Source organism: Nasonia vitripennis (assembly GCF_009193385.2).
Source record: "Nasonia vitripennis strain AsymCx chromosome PSR unlocalized genomic scaffold, Nvit_psr_1.1 chrPSR_random0002, whole genome shotgun sequence".
Classification (NCBI taxonomy): Eukaryota; Metazoa; Arthropoda; class Insecta; order Hymenoptera; family Pteromalidae; genus Nasonia; species Nasonia vitripennis.
This window is the reverse complement of record NW_022279661.1, coordinates 217120-243196: the sequence shown is the minus strand read 5'-3', so window position 1 is coordinate 243196 and position 26077 is coordinate 217120. Positions and strand designations below refer to the sequence as shown.

Below are 26077 nucleotides of genomic sequence, written 5' to 3'. Positions count from 1 at the left end.
ATTTTTTCGGTAAATTTGATCTATATGGTGCTTTTCTTCGTAGACAATATTCCGTTAACCAAAAAGTAATTTGTAAAAGTTGTTGCCCGCATCACAATTTTTATATTTTAATCATCACTATATCAAATTTTAATAATATGTACTATATTTAAAAACAAATTACTTACTACTTGAAAAATGATACATATATATTGATGCAAGTGGTATGAATTTAACCTCTTTTTTTTGTCTTGATTAAGCTACTTCTAACAATTACGTTGAAAATTAAATTTACACTAAAACAAGAATCGGGGGGTTGGCGACTAGTATATATATATATATATTACTAGTATATATATATATATATATATATATATATATATATATGTATTATAACGGTGTGATTGCTCACCCGTTATAATAGTTATATATGTAAGGGAGAAATTATATCCGCTCGAAGCGGGCTTCTTGTAGGCTGCACGAAGCCTAACCCGGTAGACAGTATTTGCCGTGTAAAAGCCGTCCTTGGAGACGATGGCCCGCGGAGAGCGTCGTGGGTCTGCTACGCGGCTTCAATAACGATAGAACGCGGGTTGAGTCGCACAAGCACGTCAGGGAAAAGGTAGAGTCAGGCGCAAATAAAAGAGAACAAAGAGTAAAGAGCAAAACAAAGTATATTAACCGATAGTTGACAGTGTTGCAGCGTAAGCGAGAGAGAGACAGAGCGAAGCATCGATAGCAATGAGAGAGAAGCAATATACGGAACTAGTACTTACAATCACACTTGCTGCTATTCGGTTGCAAATATGCCTCGTGACCTCCTCGGGACTATAGGCATCTGTCAATAAACAAAGGCGGCGGCGGTATCATCAGCACGCTACGCAGCAATAGGCAAAAGATGCACGTACGGGAATCTTCTATGATACCGGTCACGAGGAAGGCACGATATACGCATGCACGCAAGATACACAAAAGGAAACTGTCGATAATCGAAACAAAGAATCGCGGTGAAAGTGAAGACGTCTGATAGGTATGACAGGCGACTGCTAATTGCCGCGCGGCGCTCTCTCGTGCGTTTTCTCACACACATGTTTTGGTTGGCCCTTCGGCCCGCTAGGAAGCGCGACACATATATATATATATATAAAAGCTGAAACGGAGATATATATATATATATATATTCTCCGTTTCAGCGCGCTACAGTATTCAAATTCTTGCGATACTGTCTTATATATATATATATATATTGCGACAGTATCGCAAGAATTTGAATACTGTAGCGAGCTGAAACGGAGAAACGCGCGGTCCGTGGAACGCGAGTTTGACTTGGACAAATTTATACGCTGTAAAGTTGGCGCTCAGCACGACTAAATATTTCAACGGTCTGAACTTGCAGATTAGCACCCAGTGAAATACTCTCGATTCTCAACGATGACTGACACCGACCCCCCCAGTCATAGTTTTATGGAGTGCATTTTTTCTAGTGCAGTTTCATGTATTTTTTCTGTTAAAAATATATTGCAGTCATGAGTATACAAAGTTCAGATGAATTGGTTGAGTATGTGAGGAGAAGGATGCTCTGGATGAAAAATGAAGTCAAGCTACGGGAGCATGAGAGGCTGAAGCAAAAGATGATTGAAGAGTACGAGAGAAAAAGAGCTGAGGAGCTGGAGCTGAATCGCAAGCGAAAATCACCATGTAGGTATGAAAACAGAAGTTCTAGCAGGTTTGGAGGGACCCATCATCATAGTCAAACCAAGCACATGAGCAGCAGATCTCAAGTCATGCCAGAAATGTATGTACAAACTATTAATATACTTTGAAAAACTTAAGGTGTAATTTCATGGATGCTACTTCTCGGTGAACTTTTTTTTCAAAATTTGCGTCAAAGGTCTGGCTCTGCCATGTTATTTCATACATCTGCACAAAGCTCTGTTAAAAAATTTAATTTTTACTCTGTTAAATCAAAATCTTGATTAAATGTTTAATGTGATATTTTTAACAGAGCTTGTTACAGCAAAAATTCCCACTGTGCCAGCTTTGTTATGTTTTTGAAAGCACTGGGCATGATTCCAGCCCTCTAGTGCAAATAGAATTTAAATGAGAGACTACAAAATCTCAAGATTACAAAACTTTTCTACGGAGAATATATATATAACTCAATAATGGCTTGTAATTTTTTTTGTATTGATCCTAGGGATCTAAAACTTTGTGCAGATGTTTGAAATAACATGGCAAAGCTAACCACAGTGTTCTTTTTTATTTAAACTTTTCTGTTTATAATTTTACCTGTTGACCCCCTCAATCATTTTTTGCTTTTTGCTCTGAATCATTGAGAAAGAGAATGCAGTAGTCATAGTGACCTGTATCATCACATTCTACTGATTTTTTTAAATTTTACCACTACAAATAGTTAAACGTTTACTATAGCAATAGATAATAATTTCCAATTTAAAGTGTTGTATAAAAGTCTCACTTATTGCATACATATACATATATATAAGCCAGACCCTTCATAACACATAAATTGGAAATTAGTACCAACCCGAGAAGAAATCACACCTATGGGCATGTCAGGTCTGGATCATCCACTCTAGGACCCTGATCCGGGGCAATTTTAGCACCGGATCAGGCCTGTATCGTGGGTGTAATGAGGTAATTATTCGGTCCTAAAGTATTCGTTCGGAAAGCAACAAATGTGGTGATTGCCAGGTCATTATCAGGTACACAATGAAGTACCTGAAGTACATCAGAAGATATTGCTTGATTAGCATATCCGGCCCGATATATGCCTGAAGTACATTATTTTTACCTGAATACGAATATGCTATTACTAAATTTTATTTTGAATATATTATTTAAATCAAACATTAATGCAAATAAAGATTTTTATTGTAAGGCAAGCATTTTAATTGAATACAAATAAATGATACAAATGATTTTTAAACAAGTAAAGTGTAATATAAAGAGTATTATGTTAAAAATGGCATATTTTAAAACTGGTTCATTGCCCAGGCTTGAAAATAAGTATAGAAACCCTCAGAGCGTATTGCATGCTACCCGTATAGTTCAATTACTTTACACAAAGCAGAAATGTAACATTGCTTTCAAAACTTGCTTCGACGCTAGTGCTCTAGAGCAAATTATACATTGTTTTTTAAGATAAGTCCAACTAAATGTACAGATAGCATGCAATACACTGAGGACTCCTAACCTTTTTTTTCAAGCCTGGGCAATGAACCAGTTTTAAAATATGCCATTTTTAACATAATAAATTGAAAATAATAGCATATTTTAAAACTGGTACATTGCCCAGGCTTGAAAAAAAATACAGAAGCCCTCAGAGTGTATAGCATCCTACCTGTACATTTAGTTGTTTGGTCAGTTTGTTGGGTTCATAGTCCTTCTTTTGTATGGTGCTTTTGTTATCCCCTTGTAATGTTTCTTGATACTGATTGACGATCCCACTGATTGAATCAAGCTCAGATCTTTTTGCTTTGCCTTTAGCTCTCTATAAATAATAAAAAAATATGATTTTTTTATTATTTATACATATTTGTTCATATTAAATAATGTATTATTTTTTACCTTTCTCGAAAGTTTCAATATTTCTTTTTCAATTCTTGCCTCATCTTCATCATCTTCGACGATCAAATCTGATTCATTGAGTTTAGGCACCCGAGGTCTGGACTCGTTTATTAATTCTTTCAGCTCTTCCTCCGTACTTGTGAAATATATAAAATAACTAGACATGTACATATAATAAAAAAAGCTTAAATTGGCTATTCATTGAAGAAAAGACAATAATGTAGTACAAAAAAAATGTACATATTGAAAAATCATATTTTATTTATATATTTGTACATTATAAAACTCAAAACTTTTTTAATTAAGTAAGGTTAAATTATTTATTACTGACTATTTACTACGAATAGGAATGAAATTATTAAATAAAATAAGTGATAAAAGCATTTACGGTACATAATAGGACTATTAAATATAACTATTTGATACTTAAAAGATTTGTAAATATCTATCTAACCTAACAAATTGACTTATTGATATACTTATCGATTTTCTCGACTGTTCATCCACGCAGAGATGTCGATCATCATGTCTCATCGAACACGATGTTCCTCCTAGGCTCCATCTGGACACTCGGAACCCTCAGAAAATGCGTTACACTATAAAGAAAAACTGATACACTTTCCACAGACTCAAGCACACTCCGCAACGAATCATGGCAAACTGACGTGAAAGCTACTATAACCCCTTTCAATATTACATAAAAAGTAACTCATTTTTCGCTTGAACATCATTTAAAACTTTATTTTGCATAATAAATGAACTTACGACACTGATATTGCTTCCTCCTAGAGGCGCATAGTGGGGCGTTCGCTACTATCGGTGTGCTCAGCGTATAAAGGTGTGAGTCCAATATAGTAAAATGGGATTTTGACTATTCGCGTCGATTTTATGTTGTGCTGGTAATCTTTGATATACGTGTGAGACAAACAAGGGGCTAGTCGTCGTTGGCTTATCAGGGTAAAATTGAGTCTCAAATAGAGAACAATTCTGCGTGTTTAGTAGAGAGTTTTATTAGTTTTGGATAACAAAAGTGTATTGTTGCGAAGCAGTTGAGACGCTTATGATATAGGGTACTTGCAGCAAGGATTGGAGTTGGATTGGAGTTGGAAGATATAAGCCGGTGAGTGCTTATTTTCTGGGAAAGTCTAACGGCCATCAAGGACAACAACAAGCAGCAACACAAGCAATTTCCAGTGATGTAATTCTGGGACCAAATATAGTTGATTCTGTCATTTAAAGTCAAACTCGTGTTTTTATTGATGTTCTTTCCTAGTGCTCCGAGTTTTCCCTATCTAGTGCGTTAGTCACTTAGTCCTCGGTCCAGGATTAACTGGTGCGACTACATCTTCTGCAGGGTTCCTTATAAATAGTATTGAGTGCGAGATCGAGTAGTTATTAGTGTATTTGTTAACGGGGTTTATGACCAGGGTAGTGTAAAAACTCCGTTACAGAGTATAAAATTATATTCTACATTTTGCCGCAAGATTATCCAGATTGACCGTCCCGTTCTATTGTTATGTTCAAAAAGGTACTTTTTAAAAAAAAAAAATTATATCTTGTAACGAGCGACGAGATGTTTAAATCTCGCGCGATCGTCGATCGCGCGAAGCAACGAGTTTCCGACCAGACGACGTCGGCGGTCGGCGTCGACGGGAGAGAGAGCCGCGAGAGAGAAAGCGAGCGCGGGTCAGACTCGTTTTCGTCAGCACCGGGATTACATCCACGCGACCCACCGACGTAAATCCGTGATCTGCCTCGAGCGACGGGAGTACAGGAGCGACTAGAGGACATTTGCGACTGGAGGGACGCCTCCAGTACGGTTTAACCGAGCTTCATTCCCTGGTGCGCTGAGGGCAGACGCGAGGCCGAGCTAGCAGCGTCCGATGACGACGACCGAGTAAGTAAGGTTTTAATTATCCTGGTGAAGTCGCCGCAGACCGAGACTTGCGGCCACCGAGTCTTCGGTCCGACTTTCCCTGCGAATCCGTAACGCGTTCCTCTCACAACCGGCGCGCGAATTTTGTATAGTAACTAAGTTAAGATTCTGACAATACATATCTCATTCTTTATATCGTAAATTCATTGTATTCAATAGTAACCCCTGATCCTCCCGATCCACTGAGAACCCACGTTCGTATCGCGGAGGAAAGCGCGGTGCTCCGCACTGTGTGACGGACACCGGCTGGCCATAGCACCAGTGATAGCACTGGATTAAGCGGCTAACGTACGCTTGCTATCACCCGGCCATCATCGAGGAAAAAGCCATCGCGATTACAGGGATCTAGAGAGACGTGCGGCATCTTCGCGGCCGCACGAATTAGGCTAGCCGGGCACCCCGTTACAATCTTCAAAACTAAATTGTCAAAAGTTTTGAAAAAAAAATTTGATAATAAAAACCGATCTACTACCTGTAAAAATTTCAAGCCTTTTTGGTTATTACTTTTTAAGCTACCCTAGTAGAAATAATTTTCGTAAGAAAATGTTATCATAACAAAATGTAAAAAAATGTAACAATGTGTAATAAATGCAATCCACTGCAATTTGTTATACTTACATACATTTTCTTACATTTTCTTAGGTATTAATAAAAAAGATATTTCTGAGAAATATAATATTTAAACAATAATAATAAACATAATGTTAAGATATTGTGTTTAAGAAAATATAAGTATATACTATTTTGCTATATAAGTAATACAATTACAATGTACGATGTTTAGTAACTTTATTAATACTAATTATTATATTATATTATTAATAATATTATTATTATTATTAATATTAATTAAAGTATAATAGAATTCTATAAAAAAGTGCATTAAATCGTAGTGAAATGTACTTAAATGTATGAAAGTGTAACAAAACGTAGGAAAGTGTATGAAAATATAAAAAATGTCCGAAATCCAACCCTTACCTACTGTTTCTTACATTTTATTACTTTTTTCTATAATATCTTACATTTTTTTATGTGTTGCTACATTTATAAATCGCTAAAGCTGAGAATATTTTGAGAAGATTTATGTGGTAGGAGGTTATTAGATCTAAAGCTGGAGATTCATTAAGCAAATATAAATGAATAAGGAATTGTAATTGTTTTAATCACAAATAGATTTATCTAAAAAAGTAGTAAAATAAATTAACAAATTCTATATTGTAATTTTATAATTTAAAAATAGCAACTATAAATTATTTTGGAGGAAGCTACGTGCCAACGAATTGCGAGCGGTTTTTTTTTATGATTCTGACCATTTTATGGCTACTTTATGGCCATTTTTCGATTTTTGAAAAAAATACTTTTGCTTTTTTTAAGGATATAATGTATACCATAAATTCAGTAAAAGTGCTTCTGAAAGAGCATATTTTTTTCCGAAAGATTTTCCAGTTTGACCCTTCCGTACAATTGTTATGATGAAAAAGGTGATATAAAAAAAAAAAAAATTCATATCTTCAAAACCAAAATGTATGACATTAAAAAAAGATAATATCTACTTGCTGTAAAAATTTCAATCAATTTTGTCCACTAGTTGTCGAGTAAAAAAGCAAAAATAAAAAAAAAGTGATTTTTCTAAGTTGAAATTTTGGGAAAAGATAGTTATTTTATAACTCTCGGCTAAGTTCTTTACGCAGCTAATGAAATCCATTAGTTCAAAAGATATTAAGGTCCCAATTTTGCTTTCTTCCTAAGGAAGCTTTGTAATAGTAAATTTTAAAGTTATCATAAAAACATGTTAGAAATGTGTTTTGAAGTGTTTTTAATAAAAATATAGTGTTTTTGGAAAATGTTTGTATGGATGTGTTTTTTTTTTTTTGCCTTCGAACCTGCGTTCATCAGGTGTTTCTTAAATGTAAGCCGCGCGTCCAGTGTAACACCCAAGTACGTTATTTCGTCCACCGACCGTATCGATTTTCCTTCCACGGAGAAGGTTGGGTACTCTTTCTTCTTCGTGCTTGAGATGAGCACCGCCTCTGTTTTCTCGGCCGCCAGACTAAGTTCGTGGTCCCTCAACCAGGTAGCCACCACCTCGATAGAGCTATCTCCGAGATATTCAATCTCTTCAACGCTCTTTGCTACTATTACTAGTGCGATGTCGTCCGCGAATGCTACCATGGATACCCCCTCTGGAAGCTTCTGCCTGAGCCGGCCGTCATATACGACATTCCAGAGGAGGGGCCCCAGTACCGAGCCCTGTGGCACCCCTCCCGTGATGTTACGGGAGACTGTGCCCCTCTCGGTGTCATAAAGAAGGGTTCGGTCCGTTAGGTAGCTCGAGACGACTTTCCTCAGGTAAAGTGGCACCTTAAATTTTTCTAGGGCCAACATAATGTCGACCCATCTTGCCGAGTTGAAGGCATTTCGGGTGTCCAAGGCTACTACAGCGCAGATGCGCCTCGTGCCCCGGCTCCCGCTGATGGCGTTTGCGGCTATGCCCACAACCCGGTCTATTGCGTCTATGGTTGAACGACCCCGCCTGAAGCCAAACTGGTTGTCGGGCAGATCACCCGCCCGACAGATGGATGCCGCTAGCCTAGCACATATTATTCTTTCTAATAGCTTCCCGGCAATGTCCAGCATGCAGAGCGGCCGGTACGATGATGGGTTTTCCGGTGGTTTGTTACCCTTCGGTAGCAGTACCAGCCTCTGCGCTTTCCACCTCACCGGGCAGCTTCCTTCCTTTAGACACGCTCTGAATGTGTCCAGAAAAAATTCTGGGACATTCAGTGCTGCAGTTTTTTCGCTAGGCCAGGTATACGGAAATCCTCTTTGCAGCCGTCCTTAATTCGGCTTCTCCAACGTCTGACGGTTCGGCTGCATCATTATTTTCCATCAGGCCCGTACCAGCTGCTCGCTCCCGATGTTTGGGGAACAAGTGGCACACGACTCTATCGAGGAAGGCTGGACAGGTCGGTGCAACCGGGTTCGTAGGTTTGATTTTATTCATTACCGTTTTGTACGGTCTACCCCACGGGTCCCGATCTACCTCCTCGTATAGTTCGCGCCAGCACTCTCGTTTGGCCGTACTAATGGCCACCTTGAGTTCCCTGCGCTTGCTCTCATAAGCTGCACTTCTCTCCTGGAATAGTGGCGTATTCCTTGCTCTCTGATGCAGCCTCCTAGCACGAAGGCAGTCCCTCCTTTTCTTTGCGATGTCCTCATTCCACCAGATGACCGGTGGACGGCCGCGAGGGTTACTCTTGACCGTCATGGAGGCATCGCAGGCCGCTGTTATGGCTTTCATAATGTCCCGTGTTCCTTCTTCCGGAGTCCCCTCTACCGCGGCTCCCTCCAGGGAGCAGAGAAAGACTTCTCGGTCGAAGGTGCCCACTCCTCCTTCTTCCTTCTTTAGTTGGCCCTCTCGTCCCGTTGGCCAGGTGGAGTTGGTAGACGAGTGCTTGGTGATCGCTGCCCGTGTATCGGTCGCTAACTTCCCAACCGTACCCCTCCCCCATCACTCTGGTATCAACAAAGGTGAGGTCGATTATGGACGACCTGCCCGCCCTGTAATAGGTTGGTGTTGTTCCCATGTTAGCGACCTCCAACTCCAGTATCGCTAAGGCCTCGAGGAGTGCGCGTCCGCGGTCGTTTGTCCTCGCGCTGCCCCACTCCGTTGCCCAGGCGTTGAAGTCCCCCCCGATCACAATCGGTAATCGCGAGGACCGTGCACTGGTGACTACCGCATCCAGGAACCTCGAAAATTCCTCAGTGGTGTTGCTGGGCGGAAAGTAGCAACTGTACCAACGCACACCCGCCACCTCCACCCATGTAAAACCGGGCAGGTTTGTAGCAATCCTCCTAGAGATGTGCAGGTTTCCGCACACCCAGATGGCTGTTTTGCCAGTGGCATCCCTTACCCAGTTTGGTCTCTCGAGGTCCCGGTACTCCTCGCACACGATGACAATGTCGGCCTTCTCTTTTCTGACCAGCTGGGACAGTAGATCCTGGGGCACCGCTCAGTGGCTGAGGTTTATTTGGAGCACCTTAATCATTCTTAATATGTGCTCCCACCTCGTATCTGCCCCTTTTCTCCTCATCTGGTCAGTCCACTGCCCTGTGGCCCTCTTTGCCGCACCGGAAGCACTGCTGCGACCGGTCGACCGAGCTCTTGCAGTTTCGGGTTATGAGCCCGGTCTCCTAGCACCGGTAGCACCGCGGAGGTGCCTCTCGGCGTCGGACCCTACAGTTCACCCAGCCTATCCTCAACTTCCCGCTTGCCAGTAGTTTTTTGGCAGCGGCAGCGGGAAGCCGAATATTTGCCACTTGAGTGCCCCCGTATGCCCCTCTAAGTTTGATGCTATCGGGGGGTGGCTCTGCCCCGGTCGCCGTTGTGATTGCCTCTGTTATCTCTTGGGGTCTCCCTATGAGTCAGAATCTGTACTTCTGCTGTTCTTAGGAGAGTAGACGCTAGTGCTTTCTCCAGTTCCGGCGATCCCGTTCCCGGGCGGTCTAGTTCAAGGAGTAACTCTCCCGCCCTGGTGCGCCTGACCCGCGAGACCTTTTCCCCCAGCATCCTCAGTTCCGGCGCGGACTTAACTTTCCTGAGGATGTCTGCATAGGACTCCTCGCCCGATGCCTTTATCTTAATGGCGTCCGGACGGGACGTCCTTATTGGGGGTTTCGGTTTCGGGCCCCCGCCCTTTTCTCCTTCTTTCTTCTCTCTCTCCTTTGTCTTCTCTTCCCTCATCCTCTTCTTTCTTCTTTCTTTTTTCATTCTTTCCTTCCCTCCCACTGTGGTCCATCCCTTCTCTTTTTCCCCCCTTGATCACTCCGCCACCTCACTCACAACGTCCCTCCTCGCCTTCTTTCTGAGTTGTGGTGATGGCGGTGGCGGAGGGGTCCTCTCGCGCAGTTCGGGTTTGTTTGGGTTTTGGCGGAAGATGGGTGACGTTTGGCTCATCCCATCTTTACTTGGGACTGCCATACCTTCGGCCGATTTTTCCATACTAAAGTAATAAAATTCGTCCCGGTATGTACCCCCTGGATCCCCCCGTCTATGGGGGCAGCTGACATGGCTCGTGACCTGCAGGCGGTGCCAGACTGGGTACATCATACCAGAATATAGCCCGCGCTATCGCCCTATCCCACCTCCGCTCTCTCGAGCCTCCCACCCCGAACAAGGTGTTCGGCTCTCTGGAGAGTTTATGGCAGGTGTCAAGCAATACCACAGACTCGCCTAAGCCGATTAACCGACACTGGCTAGATGTCGGCCTCCCGTCTTGCCGTCAGCGGAAGCCAAAGATGGTTCAGGTCACTTCGGCTCGCAACCTCGGATCGCCTCCCCACCCGCAGGATCTCCTTTTGGCAGCTTACGGGTCGCACCGCACGGCAAACACGGCGGTCCGCCATTAGTTTGAGAGCAGCATTTCTCCGAATTTATCAGCGGTAATTCACTCTCCACTGACACTCTCTTATGCCCGGGAGATGCCCGTTTATAGGGCCCCCTCATTCGTCCACCAGGGGCCTCCATGGCTTGTGCTCCACGTGTGATCTCGCTTCCCAGAGGGTGCCTGTTTATAGAGGTCTCCGGTAATGCGTGCCTTCCTGTGTCTCTCTATAACCGCTCGAGGCCCGTTTATGTGACCTACGGCTTCGACTGTGGTTGGCATGCAGCTTGCGTACTTGTGTGTGTGTGTGCGTGTGTATACGCCTAGATCTCAGCCTCTACTCAGTGGATTTTAGCCCACCAGGGCTCATTTTTTTTTTGTTTTTCCTGTGCGATAGTGGAAAGAAAGCCCATTTTTTATTTTATTGAATCGATTTTTTTATAGCGATTTTTAAGTTTTACGATGATAGTTTTTTGTGATAAATTTATCGAAAATGTTTACGAAAGTAAATAAATGAATATATACCTGAAAGAGAATAAAAATACCTATCTTTTTACCGTGAATAATTTAGATAATTGTTCGTCGTAATTTTGTTATACACCGAAATGGGCAATTTTTTGTAAAAGCTATAACTTGATAATGAAACAACGGATCTTTTTGAAAAAAATTATGGTAATAGGGAATATTAAATATAAATAGGGAATATTAAAATAATAAGGAATATAATAAATAATATAAAATAATAGGGAATATTAAAAATAAAAACTACCTACTGTATAAATTTCAAGCGATTCCACAAATTAGTTCTCAAATCAGTTAATCAAATCGTATTCTCAAAAACGCATACGCATTTGAAACTTCGCATAGAGAAAAGTCGTTGAAGTAATTATGTTAAACATTACATCCATAAATTACAACCCAAGTAAAAGATATAATATTATAAATTTTATTTTGTAATGTTAAAATAAAATAAACACTAAACATAGTTAGTGTATAGAGACTAACTTGTAGTGTTGTTAGTGTAAGGATTTAACTTAATTATATTAATATATTTGTGTTACGTAGCAGGAGCTAGCTACGAACAATGTGCTGATTATATGAGAACTGTAGTCGCCTGCTATACAGCAGGGTGGGACGTGGTCAGCGTGGCAACTTGATGTTTCCCTTATCTCCCTGCCTCTCTTTTATGAATTAATAATTATTTATCTTGATTCTTACCTTGTTGTTTCTGGTGTGGGTTACTCAAGAGTTACCTTGCTGTTCCTCAGTAAATGAACACTTTTAATCTTTCAAAATTGTGCTTTATTCTTAGAAAATCTACTACAATGTTAGCTTTCTCACTGAATGGAAGCAAGATTTAAATAAGATTATCTTTTCTTTTCAAATTCAGAAACTTAGTAAAATCTCTGGAAATCTATCTAGTGAAATCTTTTGGAAAAACAAAATCTCGCGATCTGCACTCCTCGCAGGGTCGTGACAGTGTACTCCCACGCTGTACTTCGTTTACTTCCCCTACGCTACGTCACAGCGTCGACGCTTGTTGCTCTCATTAGGCCTTACGGGGCCTAGCAACCATTGAAGCGTCGAAACTGCAACGCAGCATCGCACGTGCTTCTTCGTCTGCTTGAGGGGAAGGTGCTCGGATAAGCGACATTCTTGGCTATTTGATATTTTAGTAGCCTTGAACATCGCCTACCTTCTAGCATGTGGAAACTTCTCGAAACCGCATTTGAGTTTTAATGCGATTTTCGGGAAGTTGTCACATAACAATTTATGATAGAAACAATTAGTTAGAAGGAAGCTACGTGCCAATGAATTGGCAGCGGTTTTTTTCTCTCACCCTGTATATCCTGTATAACTGAAAAATATAAAAAAAACCGCTGCCAATCCATTGGCACGTAGCTTCCTCCAACGCGGGAGCAAAAGGAGAATATAATAAAAAACTATGTTCTACGCCGATGAATCATAAAAATATATTTTTAAGTCTGTTGTTTTTAAAACGAAATAACATAAATTCCGAAATTGTGATTCATCGCCCTGGTGATTTGATTTATGTCGACTGGAAGTAATTAATTTTGGATTTAATTTAGTTGAAGCACTCAATGTAGGTAGCACAAAATGGAATCTTTTAGCTAATCATTGCATTCCATGTCCATGCCTTCCCACACAGCATGAAATATTAGGAAAAAAAATATTTCAAGAAATATTTCACCATAATATTATTGTAATATATGTCAAATATTTTAGAAACATAAAATTTTATAACATATGAATATTTTCATGGAATATTTGTAAAATATTGCAGAAATATTTCACTGAATCTTTTACGAAATGATTATTAAATATTAATTTGTAATATTTCATGAAATATTGATCAAGGGGCGCGGTAGCGCGCCGATGGCAAGTATAAGTCTCAGAGTTATACACTGTGCCGTCGGTAGCACCGCTACCCTTATATACTTTGAATTTGCTTGTAACATAAATGCGTTTTGTTATTTTCCATGATTTCTTGTCTGTTATGTGTTTGATGCTTATTTATGAGTGCCCTATTTCAAAGATTTTAATAAGACTTGTAACTGGGTGAATATTCGATAAGCTTGCGCTAAACGAAGCGCAAGCAGGACCGCGTTTCCCACGATGCAACGGAGCTTTACTCTCGTTGGCGGTAACTCGCGATGCAAATGCAGAGCTCGGCTCTGCTTCTGCGAACTGTTGCGGTTGGGGCAGCGGTCGGAGCGAGTCGCTCGCTCGTGCCCGCACATATAGCAGCATTTGGTACGTCCTAAGGGACGTGCTGCTGTTGCGACTCCAGTTGCCGGCCTTGCTGCTGTAGCGCCTGTTGCAGGCCTTCCTCCTGCCTGGTTGAGGCGGGCGCGCGCAAGGGCCTCTTCGGCCTCCCGGATCTCCGCTTGGGCCTGGGCGCGCTCTCGCGCAGCTTCTTCCTGTTTGCTGGCTCTCGTCGAGCCTTTTCGGCGGCGGCGAACGCTTCTCTCCCGTGTGGCGCAGGAACGCGCCCCGAAGCGCTTAGAAGCTTTATCATAAAGCTTGTAAGCTTCGCGCTCCAGGGTGCGCGCATGAAGTGAAGCCTCTATGGCTTCGGCCACTTTCGGGCCTATCATGGCCCACGTCTCGGCCGCAGTCTCTTCTTCTGCGGGCGAGGCAATCGCGTCCCCCTGGGGCTTAGGGCCATCTTAGGGCGTCGCAGAGATGGGGGTGGCGGCGGCGGTGTCGCCTCTTCCGCCTCTTCGGCCGGGATGTCCTCGTCCTCGGGCCCTGGCACCACTTCGTCCTCCTCCTCCTCGTCGGGGAAGGATGCGATGTAGCCGCAGCTTCCTTCTCCTCAGCTAGGACGTTGAGGACGCGCCATCTGGCGCTGTCTAGGATGGCTTGGGTAGATAGATAGATAAATCGTTTATTCTTGGTAGCCAAAAAAAGAAGAAATATTACAGGTTAAAAATTACACATGATATTACATTATATCACAGTCTTATAAGAATATGTACATAGTGTAACGCTTTGTCATACATCACACACACACATGGAACGCTGGTCGAACACGCCAGACACACATATATAGATAATAAATAAATAAATAAATAAATAATTATTGTCAAAAGACTTGTCATACTAGGTGTAAAGGCCTAGTTTGTCAAGAGGTAGAAAAAATAAGTAAATAGAATGTATCGTCAAAAGACTCGTCGAAGTGGGTGTAAAAGGACCAATAATAAATAAATAAATAATTAAATAATATATAAAAAAATACATACACCTATACATAATAAGGCACAACCCCTGGCTTTTAAAGTGGACAGACACCGTGGGTTTGCATCAGATGCCTTTTTACATTTGATTTAAATAGACTTAAGGAAGGCAGGCGTCTGATGCTACGGGGTATCGAATACCAGTGTCTCGCACCCGATGTGCGGAAGGAATAGAAGCCCGTGCTAGTGCGAGACCCCGGAACCACGAGGTCCCTCTCATCTTCCCTTCGGGTCGACGACCTTTCCTGGCATCTCTGGAAGAGGGCCGCAAGATACGGTGGTTGCTTCATCTGCACCACCTTATACCACAAAACTGAAACAAAATAGGCCCTTCTACCCTAAGTGGCGTGGCCTAAGTGGGGGAGGGGGAGTAGGTCAAGTGTCAGTAGGTCACCACATGTAAACGGTAGCTAAGTGGGTCAACGGGTGTAAACGGTGGCTAAGTGGGTCATTAACGGTGTAAACAGTAGCTAAGTGGGTCATTAACAGGTGTAAACAGTAGCTAAGTGGGTCATTAACAGGTGTAAACAGTAGCTAAGTGGGTCATTGAGATGATTTATGACCCCCATATGTATATAAAGTGTGTACATATGACCTATATGTATAAACACTAGGTCAAATGATTTATGACCTATTGCTAAACTATAAGTGGGTCATCTACGCCATAGCAGACCCAGCAAGTTTTGTGGAGAGCAGACGCCAGATGTTTCCCCCTCCACTTTACACCATACCAGCCCAAAGCATCCCTAGACGCAGCTCTCGTGTGTTTGCAGACACCAGATGTTTCCCCCTCCACTTTACGCCATACCAGCCCAAAGCATCCCCAGACACAGCTCTCTCGTGTGTTTGTACTTTACACCGTACCAGACCCATGCTCTCTCTCTCTCTCTCCAACAGAGAGAGTGTTGGTTACCGTATAGCGGATCCCCAGCGTGACGCACTGTAAAGAGATTATTACTACGTTTTCAAATATAATGGTGGCCCTGAAAAGGGCCGATTGTTATTTTTTATGTTATAAAATTATTGTTTTTTTAATTTATTATATCCATCTTTTGCGGGAAATGATTGGGTATTTGGGGAAAAGGATACATGACTCGATTTTGTCTCTGTAAATGCATGGTTGGTGGAAGAGTCTTTATCCTATTGATCAGATGATTTTAAGAGAGGTTGCCTCTCTTCCCATGTGGACTCGATGCCTCGATGCCTGCTCTGCTCCGGCCCCATTTTGATATTTCCTCTTTGACGGTTGCGTGAAGAATTAATCTCAACTGTTATGATTGTATGCATATGTATCCTACTACACGGTGCCGCAAAAACTACTCTAAATTTTAGCTTTGGGGATTTTTTTTTTTTGGGGTCTTTGGGTTTTACACAAGAAAAAGATCATTTTTCATATATTGATATAATTAATATTTATTCAAATATTGGTACAAAATATTTACAACTTACAATAAAAACTTATAGCGGAAACATTACATCGTATAAATCTTTTGCTAACTGTGATAGGGCAAACGAGTAACAAAATGCACGAGCTGGAGCATCGTCGACAAAGCACCTCAATCTAACAGCAAAGTTTCTATTCATAAAGTCAACACCATTCTGAAGAACCTGAAGCAAGTCCTGAATAAATGGTTGAAAAAAGTTCAATGCGCTCGATGGCTTGGCAGGACCTTTGAATATTCCAACCATCTGTGGAAAGCTGTTCGGAAAATTCGCTATTCTAATTTGAATGGGCCACAAGACAATACGACTTAATTGATCGAGAGAAGCTCCGACTGTGCTGAAATCGATCTCGATATAACGACTGTGTAGCAAGTGTGACGGAGTCGAAGACAATATGGGTCCCCATTGCGCTGAGCTGGACGACATGTAGACGACATGCTTGCTGCATTCACGATTCCCGTTGCACCGCATATCGAGCATCGTGCATGCACCACGAATGACGCGAAAATGTGTACTGACCCACACGTTACACGCGATTATCTTTCCCAGAAAAAAAGTTGCTATCTCTTTTAGCGAGCAACAATAGCGTGAAAAAACTTTATAAATAACACTTTTATAAATAAAAATATCGGTTTGTATATACATTTATAAATTAAATGCTTATGCGTCCCATTCCAGTTAGTTTTGATAGTTATTTATATTTCGTTTCCATATGTACGTTTGAATCGTCTTTCAAATCTAATTGTATTTATAATTTATCTCCAGGTATTTCTAATTCCTACCATCGTGTACCGTGCACGGTACACGGTGGTATTATTATATTATGGTATTATTATATTTTCTATATAATAATTCTATTTCTAAATCATTATGCTTGTTTCCAGACTTAATTCATCGGAAGGAAACAAATCTATTTTCAATGGACCAGAAGAAGCTCCAAAATTCAATGAGCCCGCAATTGTAGTAACAAAGCACAGAAAAATTACCGCATCTGGATCTGAAACTAACGAGATTCGAAGAAATATTGTGAATCATGAGGAAATAACCTTAAAACGAAGACATGGTAACCTACTGCTTCATTAATTTTTTTGAATTCAGAATTCTAAACAATCATACCAGTTTTGAATCTTATATAGTGCAATTGTAGAAAACGCCAAAGGAGTTGTGCTTACTTAATTTGTATTGCAAATATTTAGTTAATTTTAATGCGTTTTTAGCATTATTTGTTTGTGTTTCAATGTGGTAAAAATTAATAACAAATTCTTGTTTTTTTTTTCTTTTAAAAAATTGATTACCCTATTTGAAAAAATCACATTTGATAAAAACATGTAATAACATTATATGTTTTTATCAAATTTACCATCAATTTCACAAAATAATTATCAACAACTAAAGATCTGCAAAAAATATTTTATTAATGTTTAAATTATTTTGCAAAAATAATAACTTTACATAAGAAATTAATTTAGTTGTATGGAATAGTCATTGCTGTGCAAAAGTGACTTGAGCAACTTCTGAAGATCTATAAATCAAATGACTGCCGGAAGATTGACTCTATCGAAGAAAAATCAATATGAGATATAGTCGATTGATTTAGCATAAAATTTCAAAAATATGTTTAAAATTTTTTTTTGAACTTTTCTTTTGAAAGGCAGTTGTAAGAATTGTATTTTAATTCATATTCCCGTTAGCAAGTTTATTTTATGGTAGTTCATTTAGCATTAATTTAATTCTGAAAATGGTTTACAACTATTTCTTTAACAATCCCACCGTAAAATTTGAAAAGTTGAAAAAGTAGATCATTGTTTTTGTTTGAGAATTGCATAAATGAGACGCTGCTGAGGATGGGTGGTTAAAAATAAATGCAACACTTCCAAGTAACAAATTTAATTTTCACATCACTGATTGAAATGCATTTAATTTATTTTATTTACAATATTTTACAGGTTGTTGATTTTCTAAAGAATTAGCACTTGTTTGTATTTTAATATTCACTGTGTTGAGTAATGTAATTTGAATTTCACTTTTAATATGCAAGTCACTATTAGATTATGGCAATCAATAACCTTGATAAAATAATCCTCGTAACTTGAGTTGAGTTTTGCCGACGATTGTTGAGAAGATGTAATATTGCCGTTGATTGTACACCAGCTGTAACTCCACTGAGTTATAACTACACTAACAAGGAAGGTACCCCAACCCGACCTTACCAATTTCAACCATTCTGTAATATGTTGTAGTATTTGAAAAAATAAGAGACACGTATTTTTTTTTTCGTGCCGACATCCACTTTAAAGGGGTGAAAACAATCCCTAAATTTTACCCCAAAAATCGTTTTTTTATTATATCTCTAGATATTTTAGAATCTCTAGAATATTTTTAGATAAAACCAAGTGCAAAATATTTTTCATAAGAAACGTAAGATATAAGATATGTTTATGACCTAGGGGGTTGCAACCCTTATTTTATATATTAAAAAATTATTATTATTATTATTATTGTTGTTGTTGTTGTTATTATTATTTTTAATAGACTGTAGAACGGGGTACTTATTCCTTAAGCTTGCACTGTACGAAGTGCAAGCTGGACCGCTATCCCACGATGCGACGGGACTTAATCCTTGTCAGCGGTTACCCGCGTTGCAAATGCAGAGTTCAGCTCTGCTTCTGCGAGCTAATGCAGCACAAATAAGATACTGTAATTCTAACATGGCAGCAGAATAAAGATAACTTAATCTTGTAAAATAATAAATACTACTTTTAGGGGTGACTTTAATGACGCTTTTTACACTACTACATTTAAAAAAATACTGTAACGGAGTTTTTCCTCTAACTCTATTGGTCATAAACCCCGTTAACAACTACACTAATAACTCAAACCCAATATAATCAGGATTTCGCCGAAGCACAAGTTGCACCGGTTAATTCTGGACCAGGAACTAAATGATCTCGCGCCAGTAAATTCGGAACACGGATAAACACAAATTAATACACGAGTTATTACTTTAAGTAAAACAATAACTATATTCTGAAATATAAATAAATAAGAATACAAAAATCCAACTACTGGAGATTGCTTGCCGTTGCTGCTGCTGATGACGATAGTTTATACTCGATAAGCACTCACCGGCTTATTACTCAATCACTGTATCAATTCCTGTCAGGTTCCTTACTGAAGCCTTCTGACAGTTGCAACAATAATTAAAAAAAAAACCAACAATCGACAACAAACTCAACAAAACTCGATAACTCTCAACAATACTCTGTAACGCTCTATCATACTCTGAGAACAGCTGAAAAGCTAACGGCTGATCAAACCCTTGTTTGTCCTACACGTATATCAAAGATTAACAGTACAACAACACAGTATCGACGCGAATAGTCAAAATCCCATTTTGACTATATAATTCGCGCATACTATATTGGACTCACACCTTAATACGCAGAGCACACCGATAATAGCGAACGCCCCACTACGCGGCAAGCGCGTGTGACGTCACGCTTCTAGGCTTGCAGCGAGAGCGGCTCTCACTCGCCGCTCAACCGCTGGCCGAGTATAAACACAAGATAACAGGCAGTACCGACGTATTCCGTCGCAATACATATCATGGTTGCTTTTGATATAATTTCTGTTTCCACGTGTAATGGATTTTAAAAAAAAATAATTGTTCATCATTCTTTCCTCAAAATAACGAATTTGATACCAGTTTTGAGGTTCTTATGATAAAAATAATAGTCCAACAAAAAAAGAAATTTAAATATTTATGCTATTGTCTATTAAAAATAATAATAATAATATAAATAATAATAATAGTAATAATAATAGTGATAATAATAATAATTACTTGAATAAACAATAAAGTTATGAAAGCTGTGCTGATTATGGGGGTGACTTTTATCACGCTTTTTTACATTAAAATATTGCAAAAAAACGTATAACATTTGCTAATGTTAGTTGTAATTTACATTTCATTTTCACGAATCTTAAGAAAAAAAATCAATTTATCGTCATTTACATGCAGTCAATTATTTTAAGGGGTAGTTTGTATGTTTGGAGTGGTAAATTAAAAAAATGCTGAAACACGTCAATTGAAATATTCGATAAAGTAAATGGAAATGCTTTATTTTATTTCTTTGAGCTCATATCTTGGTTTTTATAGAGAAAAAATGCATAAAAAATCTAGTTTTTTTAATATATAAAATAAGGGTTGCAACCCCCTAGGTCATAAACATATCTTATATCTTACGTTTCTTATAAAAAATATTTTGCAATTGGTTTTATCTAAAAATATTAATTAGAAGCCGAGATATAATAAAAAAACGATTTTTGGGGTAAAATTTAGGAATTGTTTTCACCCCTTTGAAGTGGATGTCGGCACGAATAAAAAAATACGTGTCTCTTATTTTTTCAAATACAACATATCACAGAATGGTTGAAATCGGTGAGGTCGGGTTGGGGTACCTTCCTTGTAAGGAGAGCACATATTGATGTTGCCTCGAGGTAATAAAGATGGCCGTTGATAGTTGAGAGATACGTTGAGAAAGCAGGTGGTTTGAATATGCTGACTTACGTGTCTTTGCAATATTATTGATTTGCCGGCCGTAGGGATATTGATGTTGCCTGCCCGTGAGGATGATTTATTGCAGCTGATGTCAATTTTGATAAAAATTCCAGGAATTTTGATAAGAAACATTAGGAGTGTGAGTCGCCTTATGATACTTGAGAATCCAAGAGACAAGTGAGGTCGAGGAAGAAAGTCTTTCTTCCTCAATAGCCGTTGACACGAGCGGGATTCAAAACAACTCCCTTTGTATATTGAAATGTGAGAGTGAGAGAGAGGACCGAGGAATGAAAAGGACAGAGAGAGAAAACGGTCGCAGCACTGGTCAAGCGAATGACCAGCCCTGGATAGTGCTGCCGCGACGAAAATACGTGCGACCGAGTCGCGCTTGCTCTATATCGCAAAAGCGCGGCGCGCGCAACGCGAAATTCAAACATTCCCAAATAGTTTCTAATCTTGATAAACTTGATCTTAGTATGAAAAAACGTAGCTAATAGATAATTAATTGTTTTTATAGAAGAAGGATCTAAGCCTATATTTGATCGGGAGGAAATAAAACAGTTTGAATCTAAGTCAATCGAAGAACATCGGACAATTCGAGATGTTAGAAAAAACAATTTAGGTAAGATGATTTTGATAAATTATATATTAAATATTGAAAGTCAATTCCAAGATTTACAATATTTTTCAATAGTTTAAAAAAATCAGTCATTTGTTAATATTTGTTGATAATAAAAATGGTTTGTTTGCTTGTTATAGTGGAAAAATCATCATCATATACCAAACGCCGATCTGTGTCGTTAAGTCCTCGCCGGCATCGAAGTCCTAGTCCTCGTGCTGACTCTAATACATATACTCACCGGTCGAGGTTTGTACAAAAACAAAATGGAATATTGTTTTTATTAATCTCCTTTATATTTATTACTTTTTGCACTTAATTTCCCAATTTATTTATAAGTGTTTATGTCTGTTGAATTTAATGCAATTTTACGTATGAAAATATTCAAAAAAATTTTCTGCTATTCATTAAACTGTTATGGACGAGTTTGTGAGACTCTTCCTCAACAAAGCAATATTTATTTTTTTTTGTGAGTTCAAAAGGGCAGCTATACAGCTGTCGGACAACCACATGGACTCTGAGGATATGTGTCTGCCCCCACGACCGACTCTCTATTCTCTCTCTTTAGTGTGTATCTAGTGTCTCTCAAAATTTGACGAAAAATCTAAATGACAGCTTACTTCCCCTCGGCCGCGCTACAACGTGGGTGCTTGTTGCACTCGTTAGGCCTTACGGGACCTGGCAACAAGCTACGCACCGAAGTTGCAACGCAGCTCCTCATGCGTGGCCCTGTCTATCGGCGGGGAAGTTGTTTAGATCAGCGAGATTCTTGGCCACTTGATACTTTTGTGGCTTTCAGTCTCGCTGTGCCTTTTTCACGTGTGGAACTTTCTCGATCTTATATTTGAAATTATGATTTCAAATGCGAGATCGGGAAAGTTGTCACGTAACATCCTCCCCCCCCCCTTGAGAACGTTTCTCGTCCTCGAGAAACAATCGTGACATCGTTAATCGGTGGTATGTGGTCCCGGAAGTTGTTCGTTTATATTGTTATATCTTGTGTCATATTTGTATGAATGGATAAGAGTTGCAATTAAAAACTTGGTTTGGTATAAAAGTATAAAAATATGTTATTTATTTATTGAAGTGATAACTTCTTATGGGACGGAGTGAATTGGTTGGAATGCGTTACGGCGCCGTTATGTCTGGCTATCCCCACCCTGCCTTCTCTTGCCTTCTCTCTCGCACGCATACGGCGACTCAGCGGAGACATCCCCACTCTGCGCGCGCTTTCTTCTCTCTCTACTGGCACGTGTTCTCTCTCTCTCTCTCTCTCGCTCTCTCTCACTCGCTCGCGTCTACATGCCCTCTCTCTTTTGCATACTGTATATGCTCCACTACAGACGCTCTCTATCTCTCCCTTTCTTTCCTCGGCACTTTTCTCTTAGCGCGCGTGCACAGTAAACATAACCTCTACATTAGTAAAACTTTTGAAGTAAACATTGTGTTATTAAATTGTGTTAGTAAACAGATAGTTATTTTGATTTTTCAATTACCGAGTGTGATATTTACGTGTATATTGATAATCATATTGTTGTGTTAAATACCAGCCAGTCAACTGAAACTGTTAAATAATGATAAATATTGTACATAAAATATATATTTTACATTCAAAAGGAAATTAAATTACGTTTTACTTATTCCTGATCCATTTATAAATTATTAGATTAACAAAAAATATAACTATAAAATTATTATTGCCATCATGCGTTAAACAAGTTCTATATTTGATAGTTTCTATAAATATCATATGAAGTAATCACTTCTGTCGGGCGTCCCGTGACGCACACGTTTTTTTATTTTTTATTTTTTTTTGGGTCCCCCTACTTTTGGTACCATTTTACAATAAACCGTAGTATAACTTGCTATGTAAAAAAAATATTAAAGGTAGGAACAATAATGATGGGATGAATTTTTAGTGTGGTTTGTCTGATAAGTATGTTTCTTGTATTATTATCACATGGAACCTTCTCAGTCAGCTTGCCCATCTTCTGTGGATGTGTTTTCTTCTTTTGCTTTTTCTTGGTCCCCTGTGCAGTTTTCTGAGTGAGCGTCCATGTGTTGGTATTGTATATACTTGCCACATTCTTTGTGCTGCTTTAGAACACTACTATTTTGTATTTTACATACAAACTAATGGTCCTCTTTATTTCGAACGTCGCACATTTTTCCACAGACACTGTGTTTTTTCCTATGTTGCGTTTCATTCTTCTTGATGTGTCGCGGTGATGCCCATCTCTGTTTGAATTTTTAATTGCAATGATCAATTGCTTTCTGGGCATCCTCCTTGTGGAAATACTGTATGAAGGCTAGGTATTTTCTGAACTGTGTATTGGGTTCTTGCTTCTTTTTTTTTTGTCTTCTTGTGTTTTCTCGTCAATTATCATTACTTTGATTCTTGGCAAATTGTCATTAATTTCCTTTTCAATCATCTCTGGAGGATTTCTTGACAAGGCGTCGGCATTCTTATTTAGTTTTCCAGGTTTGTATTTAAATGTGTATTCATAACCTGTGAACCTGAACATCCATCTCATAAGTCTTTGTCCAGGGTCCTTCCTGCTGTGCATCCAATTTAGAGGTTCGTGGTCGGACACCAGTGTAAATTTACGGCACAATAAGTATGGTCTAAACTGATGTAGAGCATATAGTACCGCTAGGCATTCCTTCTCCGTTGTGGAATAATTCTTTTCAGCTTTGTTTAGTGCCCTCGATAAATATTGGACTGGGTGGTCGAATCCGTCCTTTTCTTGGCTCAAGACTGCTCCAATCGCATAATCTGATGCGTCAGTGGTTAGTGTAAACTCTTTATCGAAGTCTGGGAATTGTAAGATGGGTTCTTCCATGAGGCACTGCTTTAATTTTTCAAAACTTTGTTGGCACTTCACGGTCCAGTAGAACTTCACGCTCTTTTTCAATAAGTCATTCAAAGGTTTTGCAATCTTGGCAAAATCTTTAATGTACTTCCGATAATAGCCAAACATTCCAAGTACTTCCCTTATATTCTTTGCGTTTTTGGGTGTGGCTAACTTAGCTATTGCTGCTACCTTCTCTGGGTTTGGTTCCACGCCTTTTGCGCTGATTATGTGTCCCAAGAACCCCACTTCCTTTCTGAAGAATTCAATTTTGTCCGGTTGTAGAACTAATTTTGCCTCCCTCAGTATTTGCATTAAATTTCTAATTCTACCTTCGTGTTCTTGTAGGTCTTTGCTATAAACGATGATGTCGTCTAAATACACAAGCATCTCAATATTCTGAAGTCCTCTCAGTACTTTTTCCATTAGTCTTTGAAAAGTTGCTGTAGCATTTTTCAAACCTTCTGGCATTCTAGTGTACTCATAATGTCCATTGATTGTGGTGAAAGCGGTTTTGTAACAGTCTTCGGGTGCCATTGGTATTTGTTGAAAACCGCTTGCTAAGTCGAATATGGAAAAGTACGTTGCACCTCCTAATTGATCCATGATATTCGCAATATTTGGTAATGGGTATGCACCTCTGATTGTTTTTTTGTTTAATTCTCTGAAATCAATTACCATCCTCCATCTTGGATTTCCATGACTGTCGGGTTTCTTTGGTACAATCCATATTGGTGAGTTGCAAGGTGAGTTAGATTCCCTTATGATTTTGTCTCTAAGCTTCTTGGTTACACTGTCTTTTACAACTTTCTTGTGTTGCGGTGGATGTCGGTACTGTTTGGTGTTTGTTGGCACATCGTTCTCTAAATGTATGTGGTGCTGGATCATATGAGTGTATGGTAGTTTGTCACCCGGTAATAAGAATCGATCCAGATACTCTTCAATTATTCGGTGCACTATGCCTAATTCCTCTCGATTCAGATGGCTTCTTCTTATGGCTTCTTTTACGTTCTCTAGTCGTTTCATGTTATCTGTTATTGTATTACCGTCAAATTCACTATCCGTTTCTTGTAGGAAGTCAGGTCCAGTGTCGAAGGTGAGGTGAAGGATCTTCTTCTAGACTCTTCTAATAGCGGTATCGTTGAAACTCTTGATTCTGGAACTTTCGGTGCAGGAAGTAGTTGGGGCAGTTATTGGTCCTTGCCACTCTCGTCAGATTACAGATATTGCAATAGCGAACGAACCGCAGATCTTCTCGTGGACCATCCATGGGGCCACAAGGCTGCGTAGCATTTCGATATCTGTCTGCGGTCGGCCCTGGACCTCTTGGTGGTAGTTCGATGTTGGCTGGCCACTGCCTAGTGGTTCGCTGCGTTTCAAGTTCCCGGAGTTGCTCCCGGATTTCCTCTAGTTCCTGAATTTTCCGAAGCTGCTCCTGCTTAAGAGCTTTCTTTCTCTCTTCTTCCTTCTGCTCTTTATGCCACTGAGCTTCCGCTTGCCGTAGGTGCTCCTGTAGCCTTACCGCCTTCCTTACTTTTTCCAGGAAGTCTTGCGGTATTTCTGCCTTCGTTTGGGCATCCGCCCGCTGAGCGAAGGTCAACACCTTTTGGTACGCCACTTCTTCCTTACGAACCGCCTCTTGGCGAGCTCTTCGACAGGTCCGAACATTGACCTCCAGCCTCTCCCAGCTTTCCGCTGGGGCTGTCCTAACCTGAGGTGCCGGTAACGGAATCGCATCCGCTTCGCCAGAGGCTTCTGTGGGGCCCTGTGGCTGCAGTTGATCCGTAGTTGGCTCCTCGGGAAGGATTGTAGTGTCCCCGGGTGGTTTAGCGGCCGCCTCTGTCTCTTCCTCTCCTAAAGGCTCTTCTAGACTTACAAGGAAAGGTACCCAACCCGAACTCACCGAATTTGATGATTTTCATATATGTTGTAGAACATGAAAAAATAAGAGACA

The 26077-nt window shown here is 39.9% G+C and overlaps 1 protein-coding gene across 1 annotated transcript in view; it reads left to right on the top strand.

The window, feature by feature from the left end:
* Positions 1 to 1372: 1372 nt before the first annotated feature.
* The window catches only part of LOC116417962, a 229226-nt gene continuing 204521 nt past the window's right edge, over positions 1373 to 26077 (top strand). Inside the window, exons 1-4 of the mRNA XM_031933158.2 lie at positions 1373 to 1774; positions 16976 to 17154; positions 21170 to 21274; positions 21412 to 21520. Coding sequence (XP_031789018.1) covers positions 1506 to 1774; positions 16976 to 17154; positions 21170 to 21274; positions 21412 to 21520 — 662 coding nt within the window. The 5' untranslated portion in view covers positions 1373 to 1505. The remainder of the gene's footprint in view (positions 1775 to 16975; positions 17155 to 21169; positions 21275 to 21411; positions 21521 to 26077) is intronic.